This window comes from Pleurodeles waltl, chromosome 2_1, assembly GCF_031143425.1.
Source record: "Pleurodeles waltl isolate 20211129_DDA chromosome 2_1, aPleWal1.hap1.20221129, whole genome shotgun sequence".
In the NCBI taxonomy this organism is placed as follows: domain Eukaryota; kingdom Metazoa; phylum Chordata; class Amphibia; order Caudata; family Salamandridae; genus Pleurodeles; species Pleurodeles waltl.
Genome location: NC_090438.1, coordinates 31628039 through 31650179, shown reverse-complemented (window position 1 = coordinate 31650179; position 22141 = coordinate 31628039). Strand labels below are relative to the sequence as shown.

General features: G+C 47.2%; 1 protein-coding gene across 2 annotated transcripts in view; it reads left to right on the top strand.

The window, feature by feature from the left end:
* The window catches only part of ITGB1BP2 (integrin subunit beta 1 binding protein 2), a 140185-nt gene that overhangs the window by 44038 nt on the left and 74006 nt on the right, over positions 1–22141 (top strand). For both annotated transcript variants that reach the window (XM_069209176.1, XM_069209175.1), the window contains exons 2-3: positions 2018–2067; positions 13458–13514. In XM_069209176.1, the coding sequence (XP_069065277.1) occupies positions 2018–2067; positions 13458–13514 (107 nt within the window). The remainder of the gene's footprint in view (positions 1–2017; positions 2068–13457; positions 13515–22141) is intronic.

The window sequence follows — 22141 nt, the reverse complement described above, 5'->3', positions numbered from 1 at the left end:
GCTTGCTTCAAAGGAACCAACTAGAGCAACCATACCTGATGACAGTGATTTCTAAAAGGAAGACCCCTTGCATGAGGTATGTGGGGCAGGGGGTAAACTATCCCATCTTCAGCAGCAGGAACTAAGGCACATGTGGCACCCTGATGCCATTCACCTGAGGTCTGTGGGGCAGGAGGCACAGAAGCACATCTTTAGTTGGTGGCACTGATGAACACGTGGCACACAGATGCCACTCACATTGGGGCTGTAGGACTGGGACATACACCCATTGTCAGCTGCTCAAAATAATTTATACATAGCACACAGATACCACTCACATGAAGTCTGTGGAGCAGGGGGCATAGAAGCCCGTCTTTAGCTGCTGGCACTAATAAAGACGTGGCACACAGATGCTGCTCACATGAGGTCTGTGGAGCAGGGGTATGGAAGCTCCTCTTTATCTGCTGGCACTAATGAACACGTGGCACACAGATGCCGCCTAGAGGAGGTCTGTGGGGCAGGGGGCACAGAAACCCTTCTTTATCTGCTGGCATTAATGCACACATGGCACACTGATGCCACTCACATGAGGTCTGTGGAGCAGGGGGCATAGAAGCCCCTCTTTAGCTGCCGGCACTATTGCATATTTGGCACACAGATGCCACTCACATGAGATCTGTGGGGCAGGGGGCATAAAAGCCCATCTTTAGATGTTGGCACTAATGCACACTTAGTAGACAGACGCCACTCACATGAGGTCAATCAATCAATCAATCAATACATTTGTAGAGCACGCTACTCACCCGTGATGGTCTCAAGGCGCTTGAGGGTGAGCTGCCACTGCTTGAACAGCCAGGTCTTGAGGTGTCTCCTGAAGGTCAGCAGGTCCTTGGTCTGCCGTAAGTTGATGGGGAGGGTGTTCCAGGTCTCGGCGGTGAGGTAGGAGAATGATCTGCCGCTGGTTGTTGTCCTGTGGATGCGTGGGACGGTGGTGAGGGCGGCAGATTGGAGCTGTCGGTTCGGGGGTGTAGAAGGTAAGTCGTTCATTGAGGTATGCTGGTCCGGCGTTGTGGAGTGCTTTGTGGGCGTGGGTGAGGAGCTTGAAGGTGATCCTCTTGTTGATAGGGAGCCAGTGTAGGTCTCTCAGGTGGGCTATGATGTGGCTGAGGTGGGGGATGTTGAGGATGAGGCGTACAGAGGCGTTCTGTATGCGTTGTAGTCTTTTCTGGAGATTGGCAGTGGTTCCCGCGTAGAGAGCGTTGCCGTAGTCCAGTCGGCTGCTGACAAGGGTCTTGGTGACCGTCCTTCTGGTTTTGGTGGGGATCCACCTGTAGATCATGCGGACGGTGTTGAAGCAGGAGGATGAGACGGCGCTGACTTGTTGGGTCATAGAGAGCGATGAGTCTAGGATGAAACCCAGGTTGCGTACATGGTTGGTGGGTGTCGGAGCGGCTCCCAGTGTGGTCGGCCACCAGGAGTCGTCCCAGGCGGAGGGGGTGGGGCAGAGGATGAGGACCTCCATCTTGTCCGAGTTCAGTTTTAGGCGACAGTTCTTCATCCAGTTGGCGACGGCATTCATTCCTTCATGGAGGTTGGTTTTGGCGGTGGCGGGGTCCTTGGTGAGGGAGAGAATCAGCTGGGTGTTGTCGGCGTACGAGACGATGTTGAGGTTGTATGATCGGACGATGTTGGCGAGCGGTACCATGTAGATGTTGAAGAGGGTCGGGCTGAGGGAAGATCCTTGGGGTACGCCGCAAATGGTCTTGGTGGCTTCAGATCGGAAGGGAGGGAGGAGGACTCACGGGGTTCTGCTGGTGAAGAAGGAGGTGATCCAGTCAAGGGTTTGTTGCAGATCCCTGCATCGTGTAGGCATGTGCATAGGTCTGTGGGCCAGGGGGTATAGAAGCTCCTCTTTAGCTGCTGGCACTAATAAACACGTGGCACCCAGATGCCACAAACATGAGGTCTGTGGGGCAGGGAGCATAGAAGCCCATGTTCAGCAGCTGGCACTAACCACCGCCTCTCTTTTCTCTTGCAGATTCCTGCCTCTTCCACCCTGGGACGCCGATATTCCACGATGCGCTCAAGGTGAGTGGGCAGCAGGCTGTATCAGTAGGACCTGGGGATCCTCTGTGAGTAAGTGTGCATTGTCTGCTTATGGACCCCTGTGTGATGGGCTGTGTGGTGGAACGGTCTGGCACGACCCAGGAGCCTATGCCAGGTCCATACTGACACTGCTTCCAGTTCCCCTGTCTTGGAAGAGTCCACATTTTCCTGAAATAAAAGATATTTATCAATGGCAGCCTCATAGAGCTGAGCCCTTGGGGCACCTGCACCAGGAGGGGTGAGGCCAGGGTAGTGTTGGCTGTACCAAAACTGGGCATGGGCCGCAGCTCGCCAGGGAGTCAAGGTGTGCCAACAGCATCCTGTTTCCTTGTTATTGTGCAATGGTTCAGACGTCAGTGTGGCATCATTGGCAATGCCAAGAGAGGGTGTTCTGCCTTGAACAGCCCAGCTTTCTCTCTCTGCTCCTCTTTCGTTGGCGAGGAGTTTCTGTGTAGCCACGTTGGTGTGGGCGGCAGGTCCCATGCTGCCAACCATAGTGTGCAGAGTACATGATCTGGCCAAGCACAGCCCCTCTCTCCACGCTCTGGGCTGTGAGATGCCATCAGGCTGTGCCCAAACCCATCTCAAAAGGAGATCTTTGGCCTCAGTCAGCCCTTTTCACAGCAGCCAGTAGAAGGCAGAAGTCCTGTCTCTGTCTTCAGGGTCTCAGAGTGTTTGGTGGTTTCATGACCTCATTCGCTGTACATCCGCCGGAGGGAAGCCATAGACCCTAAGGTCGTGGGTCCAACCTCCCACTACTTCCAAAACCAATGATGCACAGGACGCAAATAATGCTGATCTACTCCTTAGGACAGAAAACCCAAGGTCTGCAAGCTCAGCCTTCGGTGGATCAATTCCAGTACTTTGGAGGAGGGAACGGGGGGAGAGGGGGACTGAGGACCTCACGATTCTACAAGAAACAAAGTGGAGATTTAGGTAACTTCTACTCATCTTGGTACCAGGCTCCTATGCGGTGAGTCTGAGTGATTTCTCTGACCTCCCTTTGTGAAGAGGTGTAAACAGTTGACAGACATTCCTTGTGGGGGTGGTATCAACACCCGTCACAGCTCAGCAGCAGAGATGTCACTGGATCTTTAACAAGAGAGGTAAGGCCTCCAACCAAACTAGTTTGAACCATCCCTCGGCTGTAGCTGAGGTCTGCAGACTTCACTCATCTCTGTCCCTTCCAGGACTGGCATCATAGTGCCAGTCTACTCCTCCCAGGGAACCAGCTTAGCACAGACCTCAGGTGCACCAACAGAAGGTCCCAGCAGTGGTACAGGGAGGTTCTTGAATGCTTAATATTCCCAGGAAGTGTCAGGACCCTTGGTCTAAACATGGTCACTTCCTACAGGTGTCGCTTACTGTAAACTATGCTCTTTCACTGTTCCGGTGAGGCCGTTAGGGTGCCCTCTTGCATGTATGCAGGTAACATCATCCAGCTGCGCCCAGAGGCTGGCACCAGAGAGCAGAGCTGGTGCAGTGACCAGAGAGTAACCCATGCTCCAAACTGGGGTGCTGGTCCACAGGTTCCAGCTCTCACTCCTGTAACCCAGGGGTACCCCCGGCAGAACAGGCTCTGGCTCCGCATACACTTAACGTGTTTTGTGCTCATTCACAGCACTGGAGCTGCACAGATGGTCTCGCCAGGGTAACCCACCACAGACGTTCAGGCTGAAGGCTGCATACTTGCCAACCTTTAGGGAGGAGAAAGGAACATTTTGAAAAGAAACCGGGGACTTCATTTCCTCTACTGACTTCCAGTGAAGTGAATGCAAGCTCAGGCAGGAGGCAGCTAAAATAAAGCCACTTACTGACTTCAAATCGCGAGTCATCCGTCTGTTTCAGATGTCCAGGCATGTATGCACTGCTTAATTTGAGCCAGTGCTTTCGGTTGCTCGGCACTGCCACTTAATTTCCAACACCGGCACTTATAAGAGTCTGCCACCTGGTGGCACTGTTTGTGTGATTTAAAGATGAGCCGAACAACAATTGATATTATTTCAGTATACATTAAAAACAACCAATACCTGCTGCCCAAGCCATTCTTACAGCTTTGGGGATCTCGAAGAGTCTGAATTTTCACGCTTGTGGTAGTGTGATTTTGGGGTATTGTGTAGGTGCCCTCCTTGGCAGCGCTCAACGTGGCAAATAGTGGTGCAAGCTGCAGCGGCCCCCTGACGAGGGCGCTGGCACTTATTTATTTTACAAGTTAGGCACTGCATGTATGTGAATGGTTTGAGCTATCAGGTAACATCAGCAAGATAATAAAAGCCATGGGGCCTCATCTCCCCATTGCCCCTCTCGCAAATGCATTGAATTTGTTTTATAGCGCTAGTCATACCAGTGTAGGGTGTCAGAGCACTTTACATCCCACATAAACTATGCAGAGACAATGAATCTTATGTGTGTAAATCATTCTATATGAAATGTTACATAAAACAATGAGGATTACAAGCTGTTGCAATCGCATAATCCATAATAGTAGGTAGTACATTTTATGAGTTTTTGGTTTGAAGTACAGACATAGTGTTCACCACTAACATCACTCACGAAGACACTACAGTGCAAACCAAAGTCTACATCACCCAAGCAGAGGTGGGCCTGCTCTTGAGTTGCCACCTGGCTGAAAAGCTCTGTCTGATGCACTTTCCTGATGGGGTGCCCGTTACAGAACTCAACCGCCTCCCCAACAAGTTCCAAGACCTCTTCTATGACATTGGATACCCGAAAGGAGAGATGGTGCTGCTCCACGTTGATCAGCGGTTATAGCCGGCATTGCATTGTGGCCTTTGAGTTCTGGCCAAAGGTAGAGACAAGGGTATATAAACTTGAGGAGGTCAATATTAACAAACAAGTCTAAAGCCCATGCTTTGGGTATCGCCTATTGTGGCTACCTGAAACCCTAAGCAATCAGTAGAATTAAGACTGTGCGTGAAGAGGTGCCTTCAGATCGGGCAACACCTCACTATGATGGTGGATTGCCTAGTGAGTGGCCCAAGTAGTTGCCCCAAACCTGGCGAAACTGTAATACATTAAATGAGTCCCTTCTCTATCCTCCATCACCACCAAAATGAGGTGCTTTCTTGGGATGGTCAACTATTGTGGATGTTTTCTAAAAAATCTGACCTCCCTCACCGGACCACTTTGAGAACTGATGAATGCACCCACATTTTTGGACTGGAATGAAATGCAACAGACCACTTCTCAAAATAGCAAAGCTGCTGAAAGGACCCAAGCAAACTTTGGTCCAGCCAAAGGTCTGAACTTGCCAGTCCAAAGAGGCTCGGAGTGGTGCTGTCCCAGAAGCAAACCGATGGGGAGGGAGTCCCTGTGGCACTTGCAAGCAGAGCTCCCACCCCTGCTGAGCGAAGCTACTCCTAGATTGAAAGGGAAACCGTCACTGTCCATTGGGGGTGAGATATTTCCATATTAATGTATATGGGCACCCGCTCACTGTACCCACCAACCACAAACCTCTGATTACACTCTTTCAGGGTACTCCTCGAAACTTTAATCAAAAGATTGAGAAATGGATTCGGCAGCTGCAGGAATACTCATTCTCAGTTAAATACAAATCAGCCGGCCTAAATCCAACTGACTGTGTATCCTTGTATCCTCAGGCAGTCGCTCCCAAGGAAGAAGCTACCACCCAGAATACTCAAGAGTGTGCTAAGCCGGTAGTTGAACAACCTCGACTGTAGCCCATGCCTCTGGACAAAATCCAACAAGCTACTGAAACAGATGAATGCCTGCATTAGCTTTTCCAACAGTACAATGAGGGGACTGGACAGCAATGAAAATACATCATCCCGGTGAACACAAAAAGACCAACAAATTCTAGCATCCTTGTACAGTGTTAGACACAAACTTCTGCAAAAAGGTGTCTTTTCAGGGGACAGTGACTGTGATCTCAACCACTTTCCTTGTGAGTAATGAATCTCACTCATGCAGAAGAGTTAACTCATCTGGAGAGAGTCGTGAAAGGCCGCTTGGTGTGTCAAGCATCAGGGAGCCCCGGCATGTTAGCCAAGGACATTCCAAAAGTCCCTTGGACCTGAATCAGCAGTCATTTCTTGAGCATGCAGAATAAGTGGCATATATTGGCAGTAATAGACAACTACTCACAATATCTGGAGATTGAGCTGGTGCACAGTATATAAGCTGGTGAGATAATTCCAAATGTTGAGAAAATAGTGGCCGCTCGCAGGCTAATCTTTTGCACAGGCAATTGGCTTCCATTCCAAAGAGAACAACTGGCAGATTACCTGTAGTTTGTCCATATCATAGAAGGAACACCCAGATGGCTGCATTTCAAAGGAGAGCCTGAAAGTTTCATTAGGTCCCTGACAAAGGTGTTTCACAATGTTGAGGCAATTCATCAGCACAATGAGAGGGCACTTCACTCAGTAGCTAGAGAACTGGCTACAGAACCATAGGGCACTGAACTTTGTGGCTCTAGTGATGGTTGCAATGTGGTATTAGAAAAGCTGGTCTTGGAAAAAGACTACGGGAGCTAAGTGTTGCTGAAGATGACAATTACTTTGTACAGAATGCTGATCATGTACAGTTGTGGTGATGCAATAGTTGGAATGGAAGAAAAACTATGGGAGCTGAGTGATGCTCAAGATGGCCACAGTTTTTTACAATACACTGATCATGTACAGCTTTGGTGATGCAGAAGAAACTATTGATGCTCTGCATTAATAAATTTACCAAAAGAGCGATTGGATGGACCTGGGCCGTGAGAGCCCCAAATGACAAGCACCCAAGGCTAATAAAGAAAACCTACACAACACAAGATTCAACACCCAAACCATGAAGGTTTATTTAAAATTAAGAACCACTACAGAAAGCAAACACAGTAGTTAATCACATGCAACTCAGTATCAATCAGAGAATAGTCCATTCAGTTGGACATGCTCATTAAAGTCTTAGGATATTCGAAGTACAAACTCAATAAGAGAATAGACATAGAGTCTGCCTCTAAGAAAAATAACTGTCATAAATTTTCCAAGTACAGAATCAAATTACAGACTGTCATAGAGTCTGCTCAGTATGAAATAAATGAAAGGTGTGGCACACATCCCAACAAAGATTTTTTATAGGTTTTCAGTCTGTGAAAGACACTCTTGACATAGTATGAAATGAAGTAATGATGAAAACAACCAATACATTTTCATAAGCATGTGATACATTAACTGCACTACTATTAGAAATGCCTTCCGGATGCATAATGAATACTAATACTTAGCCTAAAAACAAGAAAATGACACAACCTATTTGCAAATATTCAATACAATGGTGTCTTCAAAATCATCCGCGGAAACAGGAAAAGTAATTTATTGGCTGCAAGAGTTAATGCAGTTAAAACACATACACATCTTCCTCCAAAGCTATAAAGAAGTAACATTTTTATTTCAGCAAAGCAACAAAATAAAGCCTATTTCTACTATTTTTTCTGTCAATGGAAGTGTATACCAGAAAGCCTTTTAAACATGAAAAGCAAAACAACATTTTCTTTTGTATTTACAAAAATGCAGGTCGGGACATAAACCTGAGGTCCGGTCATGTCAACTTGAGCCTGGTTATGCTAACTTAAAAAAACAACAAAGTAAGAATTATTTTAAATTAATAAGTCTGCTCTGTCAGTAGCTTACAAGAAAGACTTGAAGCTAAGTGATGCTTAAGATGGCCATTGTACTGCTCAACATGCTGATCGTACAGCTGTGGTGATGCAATAGTTGGAATGGAAGAAAAACTGTTTTGTACAAAGCACTGATCATGTAGAAGATACTGTTGGTGCATCAATAAAATTACCAAAGGGCCGATTGGATGTACCTGGGCCGTGAGAGCCCCAAATGACGAGCACCCAAGGCTAATAAAGAAAACAAAAAATAACAGATGATGGGTGAACTGCTGGATAATGCAAACATTCACCCCCAGTCACAGAGATCTGGGTTTGATCCATTATTTTTTTGCCCACCACTCCACCCCAGTTTGGACCTAGCCATATGCAAATCAGTCTTGACCCTGTGTTCTATGGGAACAGTCCAGACCGAACTGCCAAGCCAGGTCCTCCCTGGACTGGAACCAAAGATCCTGGGACCGGTTTTGTGGTATCACCCCTCTTCAGCCAGGCTAGCTTGAATCCAGTGGTCCAGCGAGCACAGGACCCACGTCTGGCATACCCTTCCTACTTAGGGTGACAGAAGCAAAAAGAACAGACAATGGACGGAGTGCTAAACAATGCAAACATTCATCCTCAATCCCAATAATCTGGGTTTAATCTACTGTTTTTTTAAATAAAGAAAACCTACACAACACAAGATTCAACATCCAAACAATGAAGGTTTATTTAAAATTAAGAATCATTACAGAAAGCAAAACAGTAGTTAGTCACATGCAAATCAGAATCAATTTAGGTGGACATACTCCGTAATGTTTTAAGTACAGAATCAAATAACAGACTGTCATAGAGTCTGACAATACACTAAGAGAGAGTATATGGGAGAGAAGGGGAAAGAGGAAGAACACAACCGTACTTGACTCCCAAAAACAATACTAAATCACAAGTAAGAGTACGGGGTTCTTGTAGCGAAGGTAGGTCGGTAGTGTACCAATTGTGACACTAGACCACCCGTGACCCTCAACTAGAGGTGAAATGTGGGTGCACTGTGGTGTGGTGTGTGGTCTGGGACCGGGGATTTCCTTTACGGACTAGGTGGTCACACACACTATATAGTGTCATGCTTCGTCATATGACCACCTAGCCCCACCCAGGTAGGACAGTGCCACCTGGGCGGACTCAACCTCACTGTTAAAGGAACAGGAGGGAGTGCGTAAATTAATTTTATTTCTGGAAAAGGGATCCAGCTATGCTAGGGAAATAAAAACACCTACTCAGATACCCAGGTGAATTTTTAATGGAGGGTTCTGTGTGGTGTGATTAAAAGAACTGGGGAACCGGTGTGAGAGCAATGACTCACGAGGTCACCTATCTAAAAAAAAGTAGCCGATATGTTTCTGCCCTTGAAATTGAGCTATGGAGGGTCTCTGGGCATTCATCAGGGCATTGGATCCCTGTTGCATATGCTTTTTGAGCACTGCATAAATAATCACATTAGAAAAGGGGTGAAGGAGGGGCCTACCTTTACCAAGGGAATACCTGGGGAGGACCTACAGTAAATGGGATAAAAACAGACCAACAAAGTGATAAGGTAATACACAGCAAACCACAGCACACGTGACATAATTCATGCAAGACGCAGGAGTACTGGTTGCATTTTATGAATAGCAATCGCATCAATACTAGCTATGCGCGCAGATATGTGGGGGACAATAGGTAAGGGAAGGAAATTTCTTACCCTAACATTCGAGGCTAGTGGCCTCTGTTATCCTGGAGAAGGAGCGTCCCCTTATAGTCAGACACTAAGGTTCGAGGGAAAAGGCAGAAGGGAAGAACCCATATGAAGGTAGATGGAGAAATACAAAACGGGGAAAAAAAGAAGAAATCTCGAGTGAGTAGAGTGAAAAAAGGAGCGTCTGTCAGAGTCCAGGAAAAGAATGGCCAAAATGACCTATTCGAGAGAGAAGGCAAAGAGAGACCGAAACACGCAGTCCACACTGATAAGGTGTTTAGAGGGGAGGCTGAAACAAAAGAACCAGAAAGGATAGAGCAAGAGAGGGAAAGACGTGGGGACAATAGAGGGTAATCCATAATGGAAGCAATGGAAGCAGGGAAAAGTGGAAGACAAAGGAGGAAAAAGGGTAAGATGGAAAGGATAAGAACAGAGGGAGAAGAAAAGTCTCTCAATGCGAATCTAAGGAAGGGTGTGGTACACATCCCAAAAAAGCATTTTTTATAGCTTTTCAGTCAGTGAAAGACACTCTTGAAATGAAGTGATGATGAAACAACCAATACATTTCCATGAACACATGATGCATTAACTACAGCACTATTAGAAATGCCTTTTGGATGCATAATAAATACTAACACTTAGCCTAAAAACAAGAAAATGACACAACATATTTGCGTATGTTCCATTCAATGGTGTTTTCAGAATCATCCGCAAAACAGGAAAAGTCCTTTACTGGTTGCAAGAGTGAATGCAGTTTGAACACATACACATCTGTCCAAAGCTACAAAGAAGTAACATTTCATTTCAGCAGAGCAACAAAACAAAGCCTATTTCTACTATTTTTCTGTCAATGGAAGTGTATACCTGAAAGCCTTTTAACCGTGAAAAGTAAAACAACATTTTCTTTTGTATTTACAAAAGTGCAGGTCAGTACATAAACCTGAGGTCTGGTCATGTCAATTTGAGCCTGGTTATGCTGACTCTAAGCAACAACGAAGTAAGAATTATTTTAAATTAATAAGTCTGCTGTGTCAGTAGTTTAGAAGAAAGGCTTGGAGCTGAGAGATGCTTGAGATGGCCATTGTACTCTACAGGGTGATCATGCACAGCTCTGGTGATGCTGAGGTGTGTCTGGAAGAGACTATTGGAGCTGAGAGATGCTTGAGGTGGCCATTGCACTGTGCAGTATGATCATGCACAGCTCTGGTGATGCTGAGGTGTGTCTGGAAGAGACTATTGGAGCGGAGTGATGCTTGAGATGGCCACTGCACTGTGCAGTATGATCATGCACAGCTCTGGTGATGCTGAGGTTTGTCTGGAAGAGACTGTTGGAGCTGAGAGATGCTTGAGATGGCCACTGCACTGTGCAGTATGATCATGCACAGCTCTGGTGATGCTGAGGTTTGTCTGGAAGAGACTATTGGAGCTGAGTGCTGCTTGAGGTGGCCACTGCACTGTGCAGTATGATCATGCACAGCTCTGGTGATGCTGATGTGTGTCTGGAAGAGACTATTGGAGCGGAGAGATGCTTGAGAAGGTCACTGCACTGTGCAGTATGATCATGCACAGCTCTGGTGATGCTGAGGTGTGTCTGGAAGAAAGACTATTGGAGCTGAGAGATGCTTGAGATGGCCACTGCACTGTGCAGTATGATCATGCACAGCTCTGGTGATGCTGAGGTGTGTCTGGAAGAGACTATTGGAGCGGAGTGATGCTTGAAGCCGAGAGATGCTTGAGATGGCCACTGCACTGTGCAGTATGATCATGCACAGCTCTGGTGATGCTGAGGTTTGTCTGGAAGAGACTATTGGAGCTGAGAGATGCTTGAGGTGGCCACTGCACTGTGCAGTATGATCATGCACAGCTCTGGTGATGCTGAGGTGTGTCTGGAAGAGACTATTGGAGCTGAGAGATGCTTGAGATGGCCACTGCAATGTGCAGTATGATCACGCACAGCTCTGGTGATGCTGAGGTGTGTCTGGAAGAGGCTATTGGAGCTGAGAGATGCTTGAGATGGCCACTGCACTGTGCAGTATGATCATGCACAGCTCTGGTGATGCTGAGGTGTGTCTGGAAGAGACTATTGGAGCTGAGAGATGCTTGAGATGGCCACTGTTTAGCCCGGTGTATTGATCACATGTGGTAGATTTGCGAGGATGGGCAGCAACATGTTCACCACTAGGGCTCAGACACCTTTCTGTCAGACACCCCAGGTCATGCCCTGCAGAAGGTGAGGAGGTAGTTCACTTTCAGCGCAGTGGCAACTTGTTTACCGCTGAGGTGGTACCGAAGGTTCCTTGCTGGTTCTGTGCTGCTGGGTACTTCATTCGAGATTAGGCTGTAGGAACACTCTCTTACGGAAAAGATTTAAAGATTCCTTTATCATTTAATTCAGTGTCTTGACTGACTGGCGGCTGCCACTCATTCAGAACCTATATCCTCATTCACTGAGGCATTGCTGGCTCACGTCACTTCCTCCGCAGTACTATTCCTGTGGACTTTGACGTGGTCACTGGTAGTCTGGAAAATCGAGTTTAGAATACTGAGAGGCCACAATAATTGTTACTAAAGTATTGAAAATCAAAATATCAAAGAATAAAGTGCACATAGGCGAGTAAAGATTTACTATTCCTAATTCCACATCTAGATACCGTGAAGATATACAAATTGCTAAGGTACATATATGAGGAGTCAGGTATTGAAAATCTATACATACTTAGCTGTCGATCCTCAGTATTTTGGCCACAATATATTCTGCATTTGATACTTCAGATTCGCCAGTGGAATCCAGACCCCTTGGTCCATGGGCAGCTTTTGGGTGCCTCTCTTTTACAACATGTTGAACCTTACAGATTAACAAGCACTGGAAAAACCAATAGGTTGCGCCTTAGAGACCTATTGGCTCTTCCGATGTCTTTTCTTCATGTTGTACAGCATATCGTAAAGGAAAAAGAAAAAAATTAGCACAATGACGCGGCTGCTGGGTGGTGTCATTTTGTAGGCAATTGCATGCACTAAACAAAAGGTTGTCTAGTATGTAAATAAAAAATAACTTCCACATTTTGAAATTTTTAAAAGCTGTTCAAACCTTTTGTAACTTTAAAAATGTTTGGATTGTTAAAAGTTGATAAGGCTGTTTCAGATAATGTTTGGCTTGAGGCAGAACTTTCCTCAGCCGTATCTCCTGCAGAATCCTGTCTTGGCAAAATTCTGTGGGTGTTCTGTGCGAACAAAAATTGTGAATTTCCCAACCTCCGCCTAGAAGCATGGGCCCACAGAGACTAAAGGCCAGATGTACAAAGCTTTTTAGTGGTCACAAATGGTCCGATTTGCACAGTCGGGCTGTTTTCGATGTCTAAAAAGCTTTTTGGATGTACCAATGCAAAATTGTGATCCAGTAACCTGCCACTGAATCACTATTTCGCTTTGCAATTCGGTATTAGGAAGGGTCATGTTTAGGGCATCCCTTCCTAATACCGAATCGCAGTGGCATGTTTGAATATTTTGTGACCTAAAAGTATTTTTTTAGAGCAGGCAGTGATCCCATGGACCACTGCTCACTCTTAAAAAATGAAAATAAACTTTTTTTTTTACATGCACCTTGTTTTCCTTTAAGGAGAACAGGCTGCATTTTTTAAAAATTGCTTTATTGAAAAGCAATCACAGAACTTGTGGTCTGCCGAGCCCAGCAGGCCACCATCCCTGTGATTTTAGGCCATTCGCAATTGATCGCAAAATGAGACCTAACTCATGAATACGAATGAGGCAGGGTATTTACAAGCCACTGGGAATGGCAAATGAAACTCAATAGAGTTTCCTACATTTCAGATTGAGAGGTCCTGATTGCAGTTCGCATTGAATCACAATTAGGAATTCGCAATTTCAAACGCACGTACATGATGCCCTAAATGCTGCTGATGAGACCGTGCGCCTGATGCTGAAACCTGCCTCGTCAGAGGTGCTCGGACTCCCTCAGACCCTCAGTCATCACATCTCTGCCTTTTCCTCCAGGGCTGGTCTTGTTGCCGGAAAAGAACCACAGACTTCTCCGAATTCCTCTCGATAAAGGTGAGAAGATTGTCACTCACACTTCTAAAGGCGCCACCTCTGGTCCTTTCTCTCTTTTCTTTGTTACCTCCCTTTCTGCTCTGTCACGTCGCCCCCCGCCACCTCTTGCTTTCCTTCCCTCTCCTGTCTCTCCCCCCACTTCTCTCCCTCCGTCTCCCTCCCTCTCCTGTCTCCCCCCCACTTCTCTCTCTCCGTCTCCTCCCCTCTCCGGTCTCTTCCCCCACTTCTCTCCCTCCGTCTCCCTCCCTCTCCTGTCTCCCCCCCACTTCTCTCCGTCTCCTTCCCTCTCCTGTCTCTTGCCCCACTTCTCTCCCTCCGTCTCCTCCCCTCTCCTGACTCTCCCCCACTTCTCTCCCCCGTCTCCTCCCCACTCCTGTCTCTCCCCCACTTCACTCCCTCCGTCTCCTTCCCTCTCCTCTCTCTTCCCCCACTTCACTCCCTGCGTCTCCTTCCCTCTCCTCTCTCTTCCCCCACTTCTCTCCCTCCGTCTCCTCCCCACTCCTGTCTCTTCCCCCTCTTCTCTCCCCCCGTCTCCTCCCCACTCCTGTCTCTCCCCCACTTCACTCCCTCCGTCTCCTTCCCTCTCCTCTCTCTTCCCCCACTTCACTCCCTGCGTCTCCTTCCCTCTCCTCTCTCTTCCCCCACTTCTCTCCCTCCGTCTCCTCCCCACTCCTGTCTCTTCCCCCTCTTCTCTCCCTCCGTCTCCCTCCCTCTCCTGTCTCTCCCCCCACTTCTCTCCGTCTCCTTCCCTCTCCTGTCTCTTGCCCCACTTCTCTCCCTCCGTCTCCTCCCCCACTTCTCTCCCTCCGTCTCCTCCCCTCTCCTGTCTCTTCCTCCACTTCTCTCCCTCCGTCTCCCTCCCTCTCCTGTCTCCCCCCCACTTCTCTCCGTCTCCTTCCCTCTCCTGTCTCTTGCCCCACTTCTCTCCCTCCGTCTCCTCCCCTCTCCTGACTCTCCCCCACTTCTCTCCCCCCGTCTCCTCCCCACTCCTGTCTCTCCCCCACTTCACTCCCTCCGTCTCCTTCCCTCTCCTCTCTCTTCCCCCACTTCACTCCCTGCGTCTCCTTCCCTCTCCTCTCTCTTCCCCCACTTCTCTCCCTCCGTCTCCTTCCCTCTCCTGTCTCTTCCCCCACTTCTCTCCCTCCGTCTCCTTCCCTCTCCTCTCTCTTCCCCCTCTTCTCTCCCTCCGTCTCCTTCCCTCTCCTCTCTCTTCCCCCACTTCTCTCCCTCCGTCTCCTCCCCACTCCTGTCTCTCCCCCACTTCACTCCCTCCGTCTCCTTCCCTCTCCTCTCTCTTCCCCCACTTCACTCCCTGCGTCTCCTTCCCTCTCCTCTCTCTTCCCCCACTTCTCTCCCTCCGTCTCCTTCCCTCTCCTCTCTCTTCCCCCTCTTCTCTCCCTCCGTCTCCTTCCCTCTCCTCTCTCTTTCCCCACTTCTCTCCCTCCGTCTCCTCCCCACTCCTGTCTCTCCCCCACTTCACTCCCTCCGTCTCCTTCCCTCTCCTCTCTCTTCCCCCACTTCACTCCCTGCGTCTCCTTCCCTCTCCTCTCTCTTCCCCCACTTCTCTCCCTCCGTCTCCTTCCCTCTCCTGTCTCTTCCCCCACTTCTCTCCCTCCGTCTCCTTCCCTCTCCTCTCTCTTCCCCCTCTTCTCTCCCTCCGTCTCCTTCCCTCTCCTCTCTCTTCCCCCACTTCTCTCCCTCCGTCTCCTCCCCACTCCTGTCTCTCCCCCACTTCACTCCCTCCGTCTCCTTCCCTCTCCTCTCTCTTCCCCCACTTCACTCCCTGCGGCTCCTTCCCTCTCCTCTCTCTTCCCCCACTTCTCTCCCTCCGTCTCCTTCCCTCTCCTCTCTCTTCCCCCTCTTCTCTCCCTCCGTCTCCTTCCCTCTCCTCTCTCTTCCCCCACTTCTCTCCCTCCGTCTCCTCCCCACTCCTGTCTCTCCCCCACTTCACTCCCTCCGTCTCCTTCCCTCTCCTCTCTCTTCCCCTACTTCACTCCCTGCGTCTCCTTCCCTCTCCTCTCTCTTCCCCCACTTCTCTCCCTCCGTCTCCTTCCCTCTCCTCTCTCTTCCCCCACTTCACTCCCTCCGTCTCCTTCCCTCTCCTCTCTCTTCCCCCACTTCTCTCCGTCTCCTCCCCTCTCCTGTCTCTTCCCCCACTTCTCTCCCTCCGTCTCCTTCCCTCTCCTCTCTCTTCCCCCACTTCTCTCCATCCATCTCCTTCCCTCTCCTCTCTCTTCCCCCACTTCTCTCCCTCCGTCTCCTCCCCTCTCCTGTCTCTCCCCCACTTCTCTCTCTCCGTCTCCTTCCCTCTCCTCTCTCTTCCCCCACTTCTCTCCCTCCTTCTCCGTCTCCTTCCCTCTCCTGTCTCTCCCCCACTTCTCTACGTCTCCGTCTCCTTCCCTCTCCTGTCTCTCCCACACTTCTCTCCGTCTCCTTCCCTCTCCTGTCTCTCCCCCACTTCTCTCCCTCCGTCTCCTTCCCTCTCCTGTCTCTCCCCCCACTTCTCTCCGCCTCTTATCCATCTCCCTCTGTTTCCGGGCGGGAAGGCACAATAACCAGGCACGTTTGAGAGCAAAAGGCCACTTTATTGGGACAGGTGTGCAGACTCACTAATAAAAAAACATTATTTAAACAACCCCGGCCTCGCTAATGCAGCAGCACAACCTAACTCCCCCCCCCCTTAAAGCATTTACCCCCCAACAAGAAACAGTGCCCCGAAGTCATTGCAACATTAATCCCTCCTTATCACCTTCCTTCCATCTCTGCCCAGCAGAACTCCCCCCCCCCCGTCCCCTGTATTCCATGAGCCCCAGCTACCCAGCCAGGCCCCCACCCTTCCGTCTTGGTTTTTTTGCCCCCAAGAAAAAAATCCCTGTACCTCATAGGCGTTTTTGCTCGCCTCTCCCTCTTCTCCCCCCCCACAAAATACACCAATCATGTGGCCACTGCAAATGTGAACATTACTACCGGGACTGTTGCTAAACAGTCCATCAAAAATATATCAAGTCTTATGAAATTGTTCGAATGGCTGTTGGCAGGACAGACAACATTGCAGTTCTGGGTATTGTATTGTAATCGTATTTATATAGCGCTTACTACCCCTGACGAGGCGTCGAAGCGCTTTTCGATGAGTAGCACGCTACTCCGGAACCCAACAAGAGTTAGTGATGGATTAGTATCCTTTAATAATGAGTACAGTTTTAGTATTATTATGAGTTAATTTGAGCTGCGGATATGAGAGTTTGTTAGTTAGATTGACTGGAGTAATGGAGGGGTGGAGGAGGAAAGAAATCCAGAAGTGTTAATTTCGAGTATATCCTTCATTTACGCAACCCAAAGGCTTGGGATGAGTAAAGGGGGGCGGAGGGGGAGGAGTATGTGGAAGGGTTAGGGAGAGCATAGTAGCAGGGTGAGATAAATGCAGGAGAATTTACTAGGGTTGTTTGGGAGGTCATGGTAGTGGAGTGAGGTTTGGTGAGTTAGATGTGGAGGTGGAGGGAAGAGCTTAGGCAGAGATATTTAGGAGATGAAAGTGGTCGAAGGGATTTGGGATCAGTCAGAGTGAGAATGGAGGATAGTTTGATAGAGACATGACATAAGAGTGATGAGTAGATAAGTGTGATAAAATGAGAGCAGAAATTCATAGATATCTAGTAAAACAACCCCAAAACCAGGAGCCATGCAATGATCCACGAACATGCCAAGCACAGAAACAACATATACACATACATACACACATATATATATATATATATATATATATATATATATATATATATATATATATATTTATACACACACACACACATGAATACACACACATATGCACATACAATACATAATTAGAATCATGGGTAAAAAATACTTAGTTAGACAGGTTTAAAAGAGTGTGTGTATTTTATTGTTATGACAGTAGCAATACATATTTTCCAAAGAAACTATAAATAAATAGAAATATACATATAATCTGAAAAACATATTTATCCACATAGGCATATGCCGTTCATAGTTGTTTGAAAAAGGTGGTTATGAAGGAAAGAGCCAACTCTTGAGTAGTGTTCTGAAAACAAGAAAGTTATCTGTGGCTCTTATAGTTGGGGGTAATGAATTCCATAGTTTGGCTGCTTGGACGGAGAAGGATGTACCACCTACAGTCTTTTTCTTGTATGGTGGTGTTCTAAGGCGGGGTGCCAGTCTTGAGCGGAGGGTTCTTTGTTGGATGTATTTGGTAATTTTCTTCCTGATAAAAAGCGGTCCTGTTCCATGTATAGCTTTGTGGGTGAGACAAAGCAGTTTGAAAGTGCATCTTCTGGCAACGGGTAACCAGTGTAGAGCTCTCAAGGCAGGGGAGATGTGAGCTTGCGGCTTTACATGTAGTAGTAGCCTGGCTGCGGAATTCTGGATACGTTGTAGTTTTTTCATAACAGATAGAGATGATCCATGGTAGAGGCTATTGGCATAATCCAGTTTGGATAATACAAGTGAGATAGTAGCTTGCACCTTGTGTGGAAATCCGAGGTGGGGGAAGATGCGTTGTAAAGTCTTTAAGGTGATGAAGCTTGTGCGTGCTAATTTGTCTACTTGGGCATTCATAGTTAGCTTGGAATCCATGGTGATTCCTAGGTTTTTAACTTCCTTGGATAATTGAGGAGGTGGTCCGAGATCGTCAGGCCAGACGCACAGAGGGTCATAATGTTTCCAGTCACCACATATGAGTATTTCTGTTTTGGAGGTATTTAGTTTGAGATGGCTCCAGGTCATCCACTGATCAACGGCTCTGAGGCAACAGAAGATTTGTGAGTTTTCAATGTTTTTGGGGTCTTCTAATTGAAGTAGTATTTGTGTGTCATCTGCATAGTTGTAGCATGTGAGATGGAAATCATTGATCAGTTCTGGTAAAGATATCATGTAGATGTTGAAAAGCAAAGGTGAGATGATTGATCCTTGGGGGACCCCTGTTTTTGTGAGGTAGGGTTCGGACGAGAAGGGGGGCGAGTGGATGATATTCGCTCTTTTTTGGAGATAGGAAGTAATCCAGTCGAGAGCAATCCCTTGTATCCCGGCTTCGTGGAGTCTTTGAGTTAGGGTGTCATGGTCAACCGTATCAAAGGCAGCTGAGAGGTCCAAGAGAAGTAGTGTAGCAACTCCATTTCGGTCGACTGTGTTTTTAAGATCGTCCCAGATTGCCATGAGTGCCGATTCAGTGCTTCTTCCTGGGCGGAATCCAGTTTGGAAGTCTGAAAGTATAGAATTGTCTTCAATGAATTGTGACATCTGGGCGAATGCTGCTCTTTCTATCAATTTGCCCAGGAAAGGTCCATTTGTGATTGGTCTGTAGTTGTTGGGGTCTTGCGGGTCTAGGTTTGTTTTCTTTAATAATGTTCGTATGTATGCCTTTTTCAGGTCTGTAGGAAAAGTTCCTGAAGTTAAAGAGTTGTTGATGATTCTTCTTACAGGTGTGGCAGCAGAAGTAGATAGCAGGATGTTCTTGAAGATTTGTGGTGGGCAAGGGTCAGAAGGGCAACCAGAAGGTCTGCTTGCTTTGACCAAATCCATAAATTCACCTTGGGATATTTGTTGGAAGGACTGTAGAGGCTGGGTTGGTTTATTCTTAGAGGGTATTTTAGTAAAGGGGTTGGTGCTGATGGTTTTCTTCTGTTTTAAATAGGAATCCAATGTGTCTGCCTTGGTTGTGTAGTGAGTTGCCAATTTGTTTGTGAAATCTTGAGTGTTGGGATGACTTCCTTCCATGCATGTAGGTTTTCGAAATTCATTTAGAATTTTATAAAATTCCTGGGTTGTAGATTGAGCATTTTGAATTATGTCTGAGTAGTATCTATTTTAGCTTTTTTGATTGATGATTTGTATATCCTGTTAAGTTTGTGTAGCTGCAGTTTTTCTTGACTGTTGTTTGTTTTGAGCCAGGTCCGCTGCAACTTTCTGATTTGTTGCTTTATCTTTTTAAGTTCTGTGTTTCTCCAAGGTGTTGGTTTTCTTTTGTCATGTTTAGTGTTTCTGAGTGGTATTAGGACATCAAAAGCTTCCTGTAGCCACTCATAAAGTTTTGGTACAGAATTAATTGTATCTAGATCTGTGTTTGCTGTTAGTTGTGTTTCTAAGTGATCCAAATTGAGTTTGCTCCATGGTCGATAGGTGTATGTATGTAAGTGGTTGTGGGGTGTGTTGATTTGTGGAGTTGTCTGTCGGAAAGTTATCAGATGGTGGTCTGACCAGGTGGTTGGTGTGATGCTATGAATAGTAACGAGTTCAGGCTTAGCAAAAATGACATCTAGGATGTGACCAGCGACGTGTGTGGGATTGTGTACAATCTGATGTAGGTTCAGTGCAAGTAGGCCAGTGGTGATAGCTTTTGGATGGGGCATATTGGGTTTGTCAAACCAAATGTTTAGATCCCCAAGAATGCATAGATTGGAGTATAGTGTAATAAGGTTTGAGACTGTGTCAAGAAAAGCATCTGGGAAAGTGGAGTTGTTAGGTGGAGGTCTGTAAAGGAGGAGAAAGTTACAGGAGGAAGTTGGAGTAGGGTGGCATCTGGTAAGGAGGGCTTCACAACCTTGTATGGAGATGTTGTCTGTTTTACTGAGGTTTATTGCCTGTTTGAATATAATAGCTAGTCCACCTCCTCTCTTGCCTATACGGTTTTGTGTGATGGTTTGATAGCCCGGAGGAAGGGCTTCGTGCAACACTGGTGCCATGTCATCTCCCAACCAGGATTCCGTAATGAATAGTAAGTCAGGTTGTGTGTCTGTGAGCAGGTCGTAGATGTGGTGCTTGTTTTTTGAGAGTGATCGAGCATTTATGAGCTGGCAGTTTAGATAAGGTGTGTTAGTGGTAGTGTTGTTTTGTTTAGTAGAAGGGTAAGCAGTATAATGTGAGCTTGAAGCAGGAGTGTTGCTAGTTGTGATAAGTGTTTGAGGCTCACAATAGTCTTGCTTTTCAATATAGTGTTCCTCTTCCAGCAGGTTAAGGAGGCATTTTGTTGGGTCTGTGTGTGTGGGTGGTGGACTTGGTGGCTGAGAGAGCCATGAGGAGTGTAGTGTTTTTGTAGGGTAGTTTTATTATGTAACAAACAAGGGGATGTGAGGTTGCTATGAGTGGCATGTTTTTTATTTTGTTTGCGTTTGTTTAGTGTGGATGGAGTATGGGTTAGGGGTGGTGGAGGAGCATGTGGATCATGATGTAAGGCTCTAAAATGTGCAATGGAGGAGTGGCGTGTGAATGAAGGTTGCTAGGATGGGGTACTTGTGGTAGGTGTTTGTGAAGAGTGGGGGGGTAGGGGTGGAGATAGGATGGAATTTGTATCCTTTGTGTAGTCCTGGGGGTGGGAGTGGGTATGATGATGAGTGTAATGTAAGTTTGTGTTGCTTTGATGTGCTGATGTTTGTGGTCGGTATTGTTTTTGTGGAATAATGAGAGGGGCTATTGGTGTAGTTGTTTTTGGTGAGGGATTTGTATGTGAGTTAGTGCTGCCAAGTGGAATTTGAGTGTTAGATGGGGTGTTGATGTGTTTTGGAGATGAATGTATGAGGTGTGTAAGAGGTGATGGGTGTGTGTCAGGGAAATAAGTATTAGTTGAGATGACCGGAAGGGGTAATATGTGTGGTGGAGTGAAATGTGGGGATTGTATGGTTGTGTGTAATTGGTGAGGAGAGGGGAAGAGTGTTTGTAGATGATGTGTTTGAAGGCAGGGTTTGGGCATTGTTATGAAGACAGGCGGTCTGTGTGGAGCGAACAGTGGATAGTGTTTTTGGTTAGTATGAGCAGAGAGTGTGTATCTGGGAGACTGAAACTGTGAGGATTGTATGTTGTAGTTTTGTATTGTGTGGGTGGTGGCAGGTAGTGTTAGTGGGAGGGGACAGAGTAGTGTTTGCTGTGAGAATGAAGGTGTTTGACTGTAGTAGTTATGGGGGGTATGTGTATATGTGTTGTATGTAGGGTATTGTGTTGGGTGGTGGGGCAATGCAATATGTCTATGGTCAGTTTGTGATGCATGAGTTGGATATCTTTGCAGATAATGCGTTTGCATGTTGAGGGATGTGTTGGGGCAGAAACCATTCCTGGTGAAATATGAATTGGGCAGCATTTCTGGCCCTAGTCCCTACCTGTCCCGAACAGGCCCAAACAGACAGCTGCCCTTGTCCTCTCCGCCCTTAAACAGACAGCTGCCCTTGTCCTCTCCGCCCTTAAACAGACAGCTGCCCTTGTCCTCTCCGCCCTTTGCCTCGACGCCCGGGCTCAGACGCCCTGATTCCTGGCCTTTTATAGCCCTACTGGCCAATAAGAAGCTGGTTCGAACCCTAGCCAATCCTATTTTAAACCCTGATTTAGCCAACTAATGGAAGACCCAGCCCTATTCACCAGTCACAGCCCTATTCCTGACCACCAATCACAGCCCCAGCCCTAAAACCAACAGCCAATCAGAATCCCAGCCCTATCCACCAATCACAGCCCTAGAACCAACAGCCAATCATAATCCCAGCCCTATCCACCAATCATAACTGCATCCCTGGAGCTAGCAACCAATGAAACACTATCTCCCAACAATCAATCACAACAGCATATGCAACAACCACGAGGAACTTATATAAGGAGCAAGTTACCTAAAC